The sequence below is a fragment of the Condylura cristata genome, unplaced genomic scaffold (genome assembly GCF_000260355.1).
Source record: "Condylura cristata isolate star-nosed mole 26May11 unplaced genomic scaffold, ConCri1.0 scaffold00033, whole genome shotgun sequence".
NCBI lineage: Eukaryota > Metazoa > Chordata > Mammalia > Eulipotyphla > Talpidae > Condylura > Condylura cristata.
In genome coordinates, this window is record NW_004567134.1 from 14,312,318 (window position 1) to 14,325,930 (window position 13,613).

General features: G+C 51.9%; 1 protein-coding gene across 3 annotated transcripts in view; it reads left to right on the forward strand.

Annotated features, from left to right (window-relative positions):
• Positions 1 to 13,613, forward strand: part of NR2C2 (nuclear receptor subfamily 2, group C, member 2) — a 64,122-nt gene that overhangs the window by 39,901 nt on the left and 10,608 nt on the right. For all 3 annotated transcript variants that reach the window (XR_001146006.1, XM_012732154.1, XM_004692356.2), the window contains exons 3-11: positions 1,121 to 1,321; positions 3,157 to 3,259; positions 5,596 to 5,775; positions 6,663 to 6,810; positions 7,518 to 7,611; positions 10,244 to 10,377; positions 11,284 to 11,461; positions 12,607 to 12,728; positions 13,457 to 13,596. Coding sequence is in view for 2 of the 3 variants with exons in the window: in XM_012732154.1 (XP_012587608.1) it covers positions 1,121 to 1,321; positions 3,157 to 3,259; positions 5,596 to 5,775; positions 6,663 to 6,810; positions 7,518 to 7,611; positions 10,244 to 10,377; positions 11,284 to 11,461; positions 12,607 to 12,728; positions 13,457 to 13,596 (1,300 nt within the window). In the remaining variant the exon portion in view is untranslated. The remainder of the gene's footprint in view (positions 1 to 1,120; positions 1,322 to 3,156; positions 3,260 to 5,595; positions 5,776 to 6,662; positions 6,811 to 7,517; positions 7,612 to 10,243; positions 10,378 to 11,283; positions 11,462 to 12,606; positions 12,729 to 13,456; positions 13,597 to 13,613) is intronic.

Below are 13,613 nucleotides of genomic sequence, written 5' to 3' on the forward strand. Positions count from 1 at the left end.
CCCCCAGCAGGTTGGCCCGACAAAGGTAGGTCCTTGTGCTGTGTCCCTGTCACTGCTACAAAAACCACGCTCCCCGTTGCAGGCGTTAGTAAGTGGTCACTAAGTGGTGTCCTGATGCTATCATTTCTTTATGACCTGGCATTGTTTTGGTTTTTCCATATTGGCCATTGCAGAGCTGTTGTGTTATTTCAGGCTGCGTGAGTTGGCTGTCTCAACCTTGTACTTCGCATCAGAAAGCAGCATTTATCCAGAGGTGACACAGATGCCAGGTCTGCCTGTAAATGTGCCGCAGGGAACTGAGTTCCAGCCAGAGGCATAGCACCCTCCCTAGTCCAGGACTCGGCCATGCGGGCCTCCTTATGTCCTGCTGGTGGCCAGTGCTCCAAGCTGGGGCTCTTGGCCTGGAAGAAAGGCAGGATGGGGACTAAATAGCTTCTAGGAACTAACTGAGGGGAGAAAGAGAAGTCCCCACTTGACTGATGCAGTTAGACAGGGCACTCTGGGAAGTGAGGACTCTTCAGTGGTGGGAGCCCCCAGAAGGAGCAGGGCTGGGTTGGGGTGACTAAGGATTTCATTCCTTTCACCTCTTTTACTCAAGTCTTGTTATGTACCACGCCCTGTGCTAGCCCTGGGGATACAGCTCTAAATCAGCTGTGGGGTGTACTTTCAGGTCCCTGGTTAGGAGTGGGAGCAGCAGGGGGTGTCAGCAGAGGAATCCCTGATTTGTCACTCCAAGGCAGGATTACTTAATGCAACCATCCCTATTGATTTGGCCTTCCTTAAAGCAGCTGTTGCAGGTTTTTAGGTTTTGTTGATTAGTGTAGCATTTTTTTAAAAAGATTAATTATTGCCCACAATTTTAAATTAAACGTATCATCTGTTTGCATTTCACAAAAGAAATGTCTCTTCAGTTGCAAAAGTAGGATCAAAGATCTCATCCTAGCAGAAAGTGAGCTTGTGAAAACTGGACTCTGAAAAACTCACAGTTGTGATTCATGGCCCAGTGAAACTGCATCTTGGAAGCAGCATGCACCAGGACGGTGCTGGCTGATGTCCAGAGCGCTCCACCTCAAGTGCCTGGGTCGCACAATGAGGGCAGCCTCCATGTTGTGTCTTGTAGATTGTAACAGACCAGCAAACAGGACAGAAGATCCAGATAGTCACCGCCGTGGACGCCTCTGGATCCCCCAAGCAGCAGTTCATCCTGACCAGCCCAGATGGAGCTGGAACTGGCAAGGTGATCCTGGCTTCTCCAGAGACATCCAGTGCCAAGCAGCTTATATTCACCACCTCAGACAACCTCGTCCCTGGCAGAATCCAGGTAAGAGCAGTTGCCAGACCTTTGTTTCGCACTTTTGCTACCAGGCTAGCCTCTCTCCTCTGCATTGGAGGTTAAATCTCTTGAAGGTCCTTTGGAGACCTGCAAATGTGGCAAGTTGCTTCTGTGACAGATGTTGCTTCTGTGACAGATGTGCAAAATCAGTAAATGAGGAGTGAAGCCCAGAAGGCCTCCAGCTGCAGTGCCTGGAGGTGGGAGCTGACCCGGGAGTCAGTAGCCCACAGGAGACTGAAACAGTGGAGCTGGCACTGAGGCCCCTGGAGAACCGTTTCTGACTGAGCTACACATGCCCTAACAGCCCTTGCCTGTCATTTAGGGACCCCACCTGGGCTGACCCACACCAGTTTGTTCCAACTCATACCTTGGCCTAATCCTAGCTTTTCGTGCTGTCCTTGTTTGCTCCTTTGAACAACTGCTTCAGACCTTCGGTTCTTAACGTCATCGCTGCCCCTCATCTCCCTGCTCTGTCTTAAGTGGACAAAAGCAAAGACTTTTGGGAAGCACTGAATTCCCAAGCCCTGCATAAGACTTACAGCTGGTATCCCATGGTGCCAAGCCTAGAGCATGTTCAGTCAGGGTCACTGTGCAATCTAGGTTTTTAATTTGTAGTAAAATAACAGTGCAAAATTTACCATCTTAGTCATTTTTAGATGTGCAGTTCAGCAGCAGTAAGGACATTCACTTTGACTACTCTGGCACATATCAGTAAAATAGTATTTGTGTTTTTATGATGGACATATTTCACTTAGCCTAAGTCCTTGAAGCCCACTGTGTTACACTACGTGACAGGATCTCTGTGGTAAGGCTGAGTACCCGCCTATGTACGTGCAGGCCAGGTTCTGTTTATCCACCAGCTGGTGGTGGATGGCTTCTGTTGTTTGGCTCCTGCAAATAGTGTGACCAAAAATCATTGTGTGGTGTTTGTTATTTGTTTGTTTTGCTGGGGAAGGTGTTTGGTTGGTGACTTTATACTATGGAGAAAATTAACAAAGTAAATGATTTTTTCCTCCTGGTAGAGCTGAGTTTTGAACACCAGTGTTTTCAGTTTTCAAACTGCACTTTTGGGACATCTTTCACAGTAGTTAACAGCTGCCTCGCCCTTCCCTAAGTGCACTCTGGCCATCTGAATCAGAATTCCCCTCTATTTAGACTGTCCCTTGTTTGTGAAAGAATGGCTGTTGATTCTGTAGGTCATTCTACATAATGACTTATCCTCACTACATAATCATTTTGTGGCTTATTGTTGGGTCAAATGATAGCTGCTGTTTTTCGCTTTCTCACACTAGTGTTCATCACAGCATCCCTCCAGATATCCACAAAAATCACCTACAAACGAAGGCAAAATAGCGGGTTCTAGAGGTCTCACCTCTTCTAGTCCTGCTACCAGCTGCCTCAGTGAGAAACCTGGTTGTTTCTCTGCCAACGTTTCTCTCTGCGTACTTCTGTCCTGGGATAGAAGAGCAGCCAGAAAGACCTTCCTGTCTTCATGAGGGGAGCTTCTGTGCGTGGTTCCCTGCGTGGTCCCCAGTGGTGGTTGTAGTAGCCAGTTAGTAGTAGACCAATGACAACCAGTGCTTGACCCTGGACAGCCATATCCCTCCCCACTATCTCCAAAAAAAAATTAAAATTAAAAAGGACATAGTCTACATGAGCAACAGCACTGTTCTGGGAGTCTGATTATGTTGTCAAGTAGAATTTTCCGGGTTCTGGCCTAAGTAATACTTAGAAATCCAAGATGAAGAATTTACAGTTCAACATTACTTTGCTTAGTGATCTGGTTTTTAATCAGTGCCTGCCTGCTTCTTGATGCTTCTCAGATCGTCACGGACTCTGCTTCTGTGGAGCGTTTGCTGGGGAAGACCGACGTCCAGCGGCCCCAGGTGGTGGAGTACTGCGTGGTCTGTGGCGACAAAGCCTCCGGTATGCAAGCGTCATTGTTCTGCGTGTGCATCGGAGACCACGTGGGGGCTAGGGGGTACTTAGCAGACAGAAAGCATCTTTTGTGGGTTTCAGAACATAAGCTCTGCATTTCTGGTTGAGGTAGCAAACCAGCTTGTCAGGTTCAAACCAAAGGAAGAGCCAAGACTGTGATTTGTAAATCTTAGTTGAATGTCAGATGTGTAGGAGGTAATCATTTATTTATTTAATCTGTCTAGTTCACACATGCGCAGTGCTGTGTTAATCACAGTATGTGGTGCTTATCGACTTTACCTTCATCCTAACTGCAACTGTCTCATCCCTCCCCGCATCCCCAGTGTGCTAAACTGCTGTGATGCAAGGGAAGGGAGCCAGGAACATTTAATTTTTGCTGAAGCCAGGGCCAGGAAAGGTTCCACAGAGGTGGTCACAGCTCTGAAGTTGAGTGTGTTCTTGCTGGTGTGTAGGGAAGGGCGTTCCAGCCGGTGGAGCTAGCTCTGTGTACTCCAGTGTTTCCTGGGGATACACCTGTCATCTTGGGGGTACGCTTCCATCCTGGAGAGAAAGGCCCAGAAGCCCTTCCCTATCTATGTTGGCGCCTCCGCATGTGATGCTCTAGATGGGTCCCAGCCCTGGGGGTTTGTGGAGCCAGAGAGCGTAATGTCTACACCTGTGGTGTCTTTGGGGTAAAGTTCTTGGGCTTCCCTGGTTAGGATATGGGTGCCAGGAGACGTAGAAGATGCCCAATCCAGAAGTTCAGACTTTGACCTGCCATGCTGGGTAACTGTGGAAAACAAGTCAGGGGGCCAGGAGGAATGGAGAAGTACTTGTAAAGAGGCAGTTCCACTGATGGTTGGCGCACAGGCCTGCGTGCTGTGATGGCTGCTAGGTTTTGCTTTTTTCTGTGGTCACAAAATGTACTTTGGACACCTTATAATCCTAATTTTTATTTTTGTTTATAAAGGAGGCTGCATCAAGCCTCTTAGGAAGACAGACCCAGGCAAGCATCCACAGAAAATGGGACGAGCCAGTTGCTCTCCCAGTTTTTAAAACTTTTAGACCCCTCCGTTGTCCTAGTAGCCCAGCGGCCCCCACCCTTCCTGACCCTCACCCACCCTAGTAGGCAGGGCCAGCACTGCCTGTATCCAGCACCTTTATAGAGCTCCCTCCGGGCATTTATTATGTTCTGTGGTAATTGATTCTTCCAGGCTTTTCTTACCCACCAGAATGTGCTCGTTCTGTTAGAGCAAAAACCACGCCTGACCCATCCATCTCTGTATCCCGTCTTTGTGCTTGGGAAGGAGGTTAACTGCAAATAACCGATGAGGGAGGGCATGACAAGACCTTTTGTCAGTCTTTCTTTGGGCTTAAGAAAAGGCAAGTCACAGACCTGAACGCCATTGTCTCCAGACGCTGGGTCATCTTCAGGGTAGAGCTCGAGGGAGCACACCACAGGAAAGGAAAATCACGTCAGCGTGGTTACTGTAGCACAACTCTTTTAAAGACAGCCAATTGAAACTTTCAGATGAACACTTGGGGGTTGGCTTGTGATGACGGGGTGCCCAGCAGCCACTGTAAATAATGACCCGTGAGCCGTGCCCTCTAGCAGTGTCGCTAACACGCTGGGTTACGTAAAACCCAACCAAAGCACCTGTCCATAGTCACTCGCCTGCAAGCAGGTGACTGTAACATGTTAGGGGTGTGCTGTGGGGCCGTGAGGGCAGGCTGAGGTGGGCGACTTTAATTCCATTGGCAACTAGAATAAACCAAGTTGGAGAAAAACAACTTTAATAATGTATTTCTGCATTAAACACATTCCCGCATTTCCAAAGGGTCTGAATACCCAGGCCAGGTGCGCCCTCACGCAGCCTTCCCTCCACTGGCCCACGGTGCAGCCACAGTTCCTGGTCATTCCCCCCCAGTCATCCCTTCCCCAGCGCAGGTGCTGGCCCAAAAAGGAGTGAAGACAGGGGTGCGACCTCTATGCCCACATGGCACGTGCCGGAGTCTGTGACATGCTGCCCTTGGAGGATGGGGCGCCTAGTGACTTCACAAACCGGGGTGTGCAGCGCCAGCGCAAGGTGCACCCCAGCAGACTTGGCGCAGCCATTGCTCACTGTCAGTAACCTGCCTGCCTCAGCGCCAGTTTAGCCGCACTACAGGGCTGCTTTCAAGATAGCAGGGAAACTTCAGAGACCTGGGCGCATGCCCTGTGCTCAGGCCGAGGTGGTACTGGGTGGTCGCTGCCAGTCCCTCCAGCAGACAGCCTAGGAGCAGAGCCTTGACAGATGACGCGCATCTTCTCAGTGAACCCACTCACCTAGTCTTTGTCCTTTCAGGCCGTCACTATGGGGCTGTCAGTTGTGAAGGTTGCAAAGGTTTCTTCAAAAGGAGCGTAAGGAAAAATTTGACCTACAGCTGCCGGAGCAACCAAGACTGCATCATCAACAAACACCACCGGAACCGCTGTCAGTTCTGCCGGCTGAAAAAATGCTTAGAGATGGGCATGAAAATGGAATGTGAGTCTGTGAAACGGCCTGAGTTACCAAGGAGGGAGGAAGTGAGGTTTCTGTATCTGACTGTAAAATACTTTACGAAAAGTGTGTCCACTCAGGCTTACCTTTGCTTTATCTTCGGGGTCCGTGAGGTGACTCAGCCATGACACTGGTGGGGCTACTCAGTTCCCCACATGTGCGTGGAAACCCCCAGACAGCCAGGAGGCAGCACCGTGGAGAGGGCTGAGCACAGACTGAAGCACAGCTGACTAATCCAACTGCTTTTTGCCACAGCCAGGCTGTGCGACTTGATGAAGAGGCAGCCACTCTCAGCCCCATCTGTGAGCTAGAACCTCTTAGTTCCCTTGCATAATGGGTCTGGGGTTCATCCTTTTTGAAAAGGACTTGATTGTTGTTTTGGCACATGTACCTGTTCTCACACCAGGCTGCTGAGGGGGGTCACGCGTGTCACAAAGGGTGGACAGCTGTCACACTGGAGAAGCCTTGGGGCTCGCATAGGGCTCCCCAGCAGCCTGTGCTCTGGGCCAGCTCTTCCTGGGGCCCACCTGAGGAGGATGAATTTTTCTCTTAAAGAGTCCCATCTGTTAGAGCAAGAAATGAGAAACTAGAAGGCTCCACATGGGCCCGTGGTGCCTGCAAGCTTCTTAGCAGGCAGTGCCTACGTTTTGGACCCTTGTCTGGAGGGAGACGTGGCATTGTTTGACTCTGAGCTTCTCTCTCTGTGGTTGAAAAGTCCACTATAGAAATTGAGCTGGACACATCTAGCCCCAGAGATTTTCATCTTGGTAGTAACAGACTCACTAGAGGAGATGCTTTACTTCAGCCTGAGGATGTGGCTTTTATGGATTTGAATCTTTCCTGTAATGTGAATATTTATGTTGTGATTTAAGCTGTGCAGAGTGAACGGAAGCCTTTTGATGTACAACGGGAGAAACCAAGCAACTGTGCTGCTTCAACTGAGAAAATCTATATCCGGAAGGACCTGAGAAGTCCTCTCATCGCCACTCCCACATTTGTGGCAGAGAAAGATGGAACAAGGTCAGTTGCTGTTTTGACAGCAGCACTACCATCAGCCTTTGAGGCGGAGAGAGGAGGCCTGCACTTCCTTGGGGACCAGGGCAACAGGGCTCCACCCACCTGTTACTGCCCTTCACCTGGTCTTGCTCATCTCGCGTCTGGAGCAGCTTCTGTCCCTCAGGACAGGCCCGAGACCCCTAGCTTCAGATGGGGCTAGAGTGTCTCCTGACTGAGGGCTCAGGCCATGTCTTGTCATTCGGGCATTGTTCAGACAGCAGACGGGTTCCATGTTCATGATTGAGGCTTTTTTGCTGGTGGCCTAAATCCCAGGTGTGTTCCTGATAGTGTCACAAGTTAATTTATACATTCTTCTTAATGTAATATAGTGAACTTAAATTCAAAACAGAACAGAAAAAGGGAAAACTGAAATCCAGCATGTAGAATAGAGGGAACTGGAGATGCCTTGGTGACATTCTGAAGGTCAAGTCAGCTTTATTTGGCAGAGTAGCCAGTCTGCAGTCCACGTGGGGAGCCCAGGGCTCAGGCTTCTGTGAGGAAGAGCCAGTGTGCGCCTCACTGCCGTGGTGGGGGAGGAACCTTTTGGTGGGCTGGTGAGAGTTTTGCTGCCATCCAGGCAGTTCCCGTCTGTGAGGAGACAGGTGAGTGCAGACTGGCCATGCTGCACAGAATGCTGCAAGCCACTCTGGGTTTCTTTATGTCTTACATAGACAGACAGGTCTTCTCGATCCAGGGATGCTTGTGAACATCCAGCAGCCTTTGATACGTGAGGATGGCACCGTTCTCCTGGCCACGGATTCCAAGGTGATGTTCTATGTTCTACCCTGTGCACCCTCCCCTCCCTCTCATGCTTCAAGCTGCCCTGGTGCACCTGCCCTCTCAGCTTTAGTGACCACATTGAGAGTACGGTCTTCTGCATCTCATTTTGCTACTGCTTTCATGCGGTTTTGGGGAGCTTTTCAAGATCTCATTTGGGGTGGCTGATGAATGTCATTTATAACATGTCAGGGTCAGGGATAGAGTTTGGTGAAATGTGTTTGACTCTTTGTCCATTCAGCTTTTCCCCTGGATACGTACCTACTGGCAGACTGCTGGCCTGCTGAGGGAGTAGATAGCTTCTTTCCTCAGCTGGCTGTCAAGAGGGACCCGTTCCCTCTTGATTTCATTCAGGCGGAAGTCCAGCTGGGACTCTAACAGTTCTAAAACATTACTAAAGCACATCAGCCATGGGGAAATTTAACTTGAGACTAATGTTGAGAGTCGAAGAGCGCGTGAGCTGACTGACTTGTGCGAAGGTGATCAAGGTGGCTTTATCCAGACAGGGCATCCTTTGCTTTCCTCAGCGCACTCTGATAACAGCCATGTGCTGATGAACATGCAGCCACCCATAACTCAGGTCCCATTTTTCTCCTCTGCAAGGAGCAACTCTGGTAGCCCTGCATGGCCACCGCCCTCAGGCCAGAGCTGGCCCAGCAGGTGCCTTCTGTTCTGCTCAGCGTGTTGGTGCGCACAGTACATTAAGGAGCAACATCCTCTTTGGGGAAAGGAAAGGCAGAGTTGAGAGCTGGTCACTCGCTGTCCTCAGGCCAGACTTGACGCTTCCTGTCTCTGGGCAGCAGTGACATGTGGAGTGTGGGGATCACGCCTGGCTTGCTGCTGTCAGCCAGCAGACACAGGGGACAAAGACTTTGTAGTGTCATGAGGAGACTAAGTGTAGAAGTCAGGCCCAAATAATCGGACTGCCAGGGTTTCCACAGCCGCTGTCACGGTGACAGCCACACGGTGTTGGCAGGCACGAGGCTCGGCACCAGTCAGAGAGGGAAGCCCGTGCTCTCTGTTGCCCTCAGCACGAGTGAGTTGGTGGGAGCTGGTCCATGCCACAGATAGGGAAGGAAGGTCACAGGGTTTGGGGGAAGAGCTGCCTCTCCTGCCACGCTTCACTCTGGGCTGGGGGCACCAGCACTGCCCGCGTCTGTTGTGACTAGAAGGACATGCGCAGGGCATCTAGAGAGAGCTCTCAGAGGTGCTTTTGAGCTTTTACTTTGAATGAATACAGAAAAGCGACAGCCAGCGCATGCGCCCTTCCCGCTTCTCTCTGCGGTTCCGAGGGTGCAGCAGCGCACAGGACACGGCGTCCTCGTCCTGTCTGGTCGCTTCCTCGCAGCTTGCCCCTCAGCATCTTCCTCTCACCATGGTCTGTCTTCTAGCAGCTGCGCCATGTTCTGTCAGCCACGTGGTAGCGCTCATCGTCCCTGTTTGAGACTTCTTCGACTGTAGAGCTTCACTTTGGTAACTGAAACAAGATGCTTGTGTCTCTGTGTTTAAGTATATCTTTGGAGGACCTTTGGCAGCTGAGATATGTCACATACCTGAACCATCACCCTTGCATTGGGCAGGTGTGAGGTTTTCAGTGTTCAGTAGCCGTGCAACCACATCTGTCTAATCCCAGGAGTGTTTCATCGCCTAAAACGAAACCCTGAAATCAGCAGGAGTCACTACCCACCCCAGGACATTGCCAAGCCCTACTGGCCACTAATCTTTCTGACTATGGTTTGTCAGTTCTGGAAGTGAACAGCATGTGGCCTTTGAGGCTGAGCTTGCCTCCCAGCGTCTTCCCCGGGCTCCCCCATGTTGTAGGGTGTGTCAGTATTTCATGCCTTCTGCTTTGCCAGGAGTGGCTCTACCACATTTTACTTATCAACTTACCAGCCAGTGAATACTTGGGTGGTTCTACATTTTATTCATTAATAATGCTGCAACGAACTTTCACATGGAGACAGGTTTTCATTTCTCCTACATAACACACCTAAGGCTGGACTTGCTAGTCACATGGGAACTCTGTTCAAACTTCGAGGACCTGCCGGGCTGTTCTCTAGTGTGGCCATGCCGCGGTAGCGCTCCCCGCCGTGTGTGAGGGCCCCTTCCCCACGTCTTGCCAACCCTCGTCCTCTGCTCATCCTCGCTGCAGGGTTGACTGTGAAGCAGGATTGCACTGTGGTTTTGATTTGCATTTCTAGTAACTTTGAGCATCTTTTCATGTGTTTATTTTTATGTCTTCTTTGAAGAAACACCTCTAAAGTTCTTTGTCTATGCTTTAAACTGGGTCTGCATACTCTGGATTTGTATGAGCTCCTTGACTACTAAACCATTATTAGATGTGATTGCCAAGTATTTTTCCTATTCTGTGGATTGTTGCAGGGGAGGGAATTGCCTGTTTGCTTTGGCGAAGTCCAGTTAAAATGTTTTGCTGTCATTTTGTCACGTGTAAGCTTGCATGACGACCATGCAAGCTTACACGTGACAAAATGACAGCGAAATAGAGAACTGCCCCAGCACGGAGAAGAGCTCACCGTGCTGCCCTTTGCTCCCCTGACCCCAGAGCTGCTCAGCTGTTGTTAATGTGTGTCCATCATTAATGCTGCGGTTTGTTTGATAGGCTGACACAAGCCAGGGCGCCCTGGGCACACTGGCAAATGTGGTCACCTCTCTTGCCAACCTGAGCGAGTCTCTCAACAATGGTGATGCTTCAGAAGTGCAGCCGGAAGACCAGTCTGCAAGTGAGATAACTCGGTACGAACCCACGGGGTGAGGGAGGGAGGGCGGCGGCGTATCGACACCAGCTGTGTTCCATTAAGGACAGTGACCTTGTCACAGAGCCCCACGACTCTGTCCCTTTCAGGCTTTAGCTATGGGGATGTGGACCCACTTCTTTTTTGGTATAAAACAATCATGTTTTTTCACTACAAACAGCGAAAAGCCAATTGAGTGATCCAGTGGGCGCAGGGAGACCCTGCAAGGTCGGGTGTGGCCCCGTCGCTGCTGCCATTTTGAGGTCAGCACCCCGCCCCCCTGGAGTCTAGAGCTCCCGTTGCCAGAGTAGATGGACACAGGCAGCTGGCTACAGCTGCCCACAGGAGTGCCCCTCCTGCCCATCTGCCCACCAGACAGCAGCACAGCTGGGCCCCACGCGATGCACTGGTCTTGAGTCGGTGTGCACCCCGATAGCACAGGGAACATGCAGATCTGCTGGCGTGTGGCTCGGACTCCACCACTCACTGGGGGGTGAGCTTGGAAAAGTTACTTAGCATCGCCGACCTTCAGCTTCTAAATCTGAAGTGGAAAGAATCTCTACCTCAGAGACAATTCTGTGAAAATAATACAAAGCAAGAAAGGTGACAGGTGTACGCCATGGGGACGGTTTGAACTTCTAGTGGTGAACTTCATGTGTAGGCTTACCGATTTTCAGTGCTGCGCACCCGAATCTTGGTTAGCACGCATTATGCCAGTAAAATTTTTAAAATAAACAATACCCAGCTTACCCCAGACAATACTTGAACGCTTTCCTCCTCATCCCTCCCCTTAGCAGAGAGATTTTAAGAACCTTTCTCCCCAGGGCTTTGCTCTTCTAAATTACATCTTCTGTTCTCCTAAAAGCTCTGCATTCACACTGCTGGCTCACTTTGTTTTTGCTCACAGGGCCTTTGACACGTTAGCTAAAGCACTTAACACCACAGACAGCTCCTCACCGCCCAGCCTAGCAGATGGGCTAGATGCCAGTGGCGGTGGGGGCATCCACGTCATCAGCAGAGACCAGTCCACGCCCATCATTGAGGTGGAAGGCCCTCTCCTTTCAGACACTCACGTGACGTTCAAGGTGAGTGCGTCCAGCCTGACCATGCAGCTCCGCGGCCGGGACGGGCTCTGCAGGGGAGAAGTCAGCCTGGCAGTGAGCTTGTTTCCATTTCTGGCATCTGAGGGGGCTCTTCTGCTTCCATGTGAAGCATCCTCCCTTTTACAACCCATGCAGTTTGGCTCCGAACGTAACTCTGAGGCTGTTTTAGCCGGTCATTGCCCAGAGGGACTGACGTGGTGTGATCAGTGAGGACTGGCAGCTGACTGCTGTGCCCTCTGCCGACGAATGCCTCCCACGCAGTCCCGTGCGTGCACCTGAGCTGTACCCTGTGGGAGGCCAGCCGTTGTGCACAGCCACTAGCGCTGGTCACTTGCCCTCCGGAGCCACAGAAATAGGTGTCAGGCAGCCTCTAAGAGTGCTGCTCTTCTGTGCACTCCTCCCCTGGCCTCACTTCTGCAGGGCGCGCCAAGTTCCCTGAACGGCTCAGCGAGCTCTGAGTCTCCTCTCCCCCCGCCCACCCCCCTCCCCCCGAATTCTAGGAAGCTGGTGCTCCTGGGTGTGCCCTGGATAAGGTCACCAGTGGAATTCCAGCTTCAAAGGCATGTGGGGCCCCTTCTAGTCCATGACACCCGGCAGCCAGGCTGACACTTGGTGGCACCTGCCGGCCCCATCTCAGGGGCTTCTGCTCAGTTCTCGTTCACTGTTAACCTTGGGGCCATCTGCCCAGTGCCCACTCACCACCAGGTTGACTGACCACTGTTCCCCAGTTTAGACTTGAACCTGTGACTCAAAATGGAATTCCCTAGCCCACAGGGATTACAGCTTAGGGGAAAAGGCACAAAATGATGTAAAAATAAGCTATTACGTTATTTAAAAAAACATGGAATTCCCAGATGACAGTTTCATTGAGGCGAGCATTGCAAAGCCCACCTGTGTGGGATGCCCCCATCACTGTCCACGTCCCCAGGGCCCTCAGACCCTAGTCGGCTGGGCAGAAGAGCACAAGGAGTCAGTGCCAGGCTCCTGGTGCGGAGGACACTTCCTGAGAATGGGCCCACCTAGGAGCGTCCACGACGGTGACTGCTGTGCCTGCTGGATGTGACGGGGATTCTGGAGCACGTCACCCTCTGTCCCTGGTCAGCGCCTATTGTGTGCCTCCTTTCCAGCTCACGATGCCCAGCCCGATGCCGGAGTACCTCAACGTGCACTACATCTGCGAGTCCGCCTCCCGCCTCCTCTTCCTCTCCATGCACTGGGCCAGATCAATCCCCGCCTTTCAGGCACTGGGGTAAGTGGCCTTGTCCCCGGGGTAGCCCTGCGCAGTGGCCCTCCCTTCTCTAGCAGTGGCCTGGAGCGACCTCGGCGGGCCCTTCCGTTTTGCCCTCTGACCTTGCTCTGGTGACCTGCCTCATTAAACACAGTGGACTGGCAGCGGGCCGAGGAGCGGCAGTGGGCCCCAAGCAGGGTTGCGCCCATGCTGTACCGAGGACACTTGGGTGGGGCTGAAGCCCAGAGTCGAGCTGGACTCAAGCTGAGAAGTGCGTCTGTATCTGCGTCGGCATGGAGAAGGACGTGACATTCTGCGCGCACCAGCAGGCTGTCCTGAGCAGACAGACTGAGGCAGGGCTGGCACCGACTTGCCTGGCCCTGCCCCCCCGCCCCCCGCTGCAGGCCTCGCGCCTCCCCTGGGAGCCGCATGTCCGGCTCTCAGGCACCTCTCCTCCCCAGGCCACATTGGCTTTCGGTCCCCTGACCACCGTAGCCTCTCCCCCAGAGCCTGCCAGGGCGGCTGCCCGGCTAGAGGGCTAGAAAATGCCATTTAGTCACACCTGTTAAATGTCATTACTTAAGACTAAAGAATCTTTAAGAGAATAGTAGATCCTCAGAGGCAATTAAAACCGTTCTCAAAGCCCTGGACATACCACAGACCTTTGACAAACACTTAACTGACTTTACTCACTTGAGGTATGCGGGGACTCAGAGCTCAGTGCCAACGCCCTTGTCTCTTGTCCCTAGGCAGGACTGCAACACCAGCCTGGTGCGGGCCTGCTGGAACGAACTTTTCACCCTTGGCCTGGCCCAATGTGCCCAAGTCATGAGTCTCTCTACCATCCTGGCGGCCATTGTCAACCACCTGCAGAACAGCATCCAGGAAGGTAGGACTGGGGCCTGG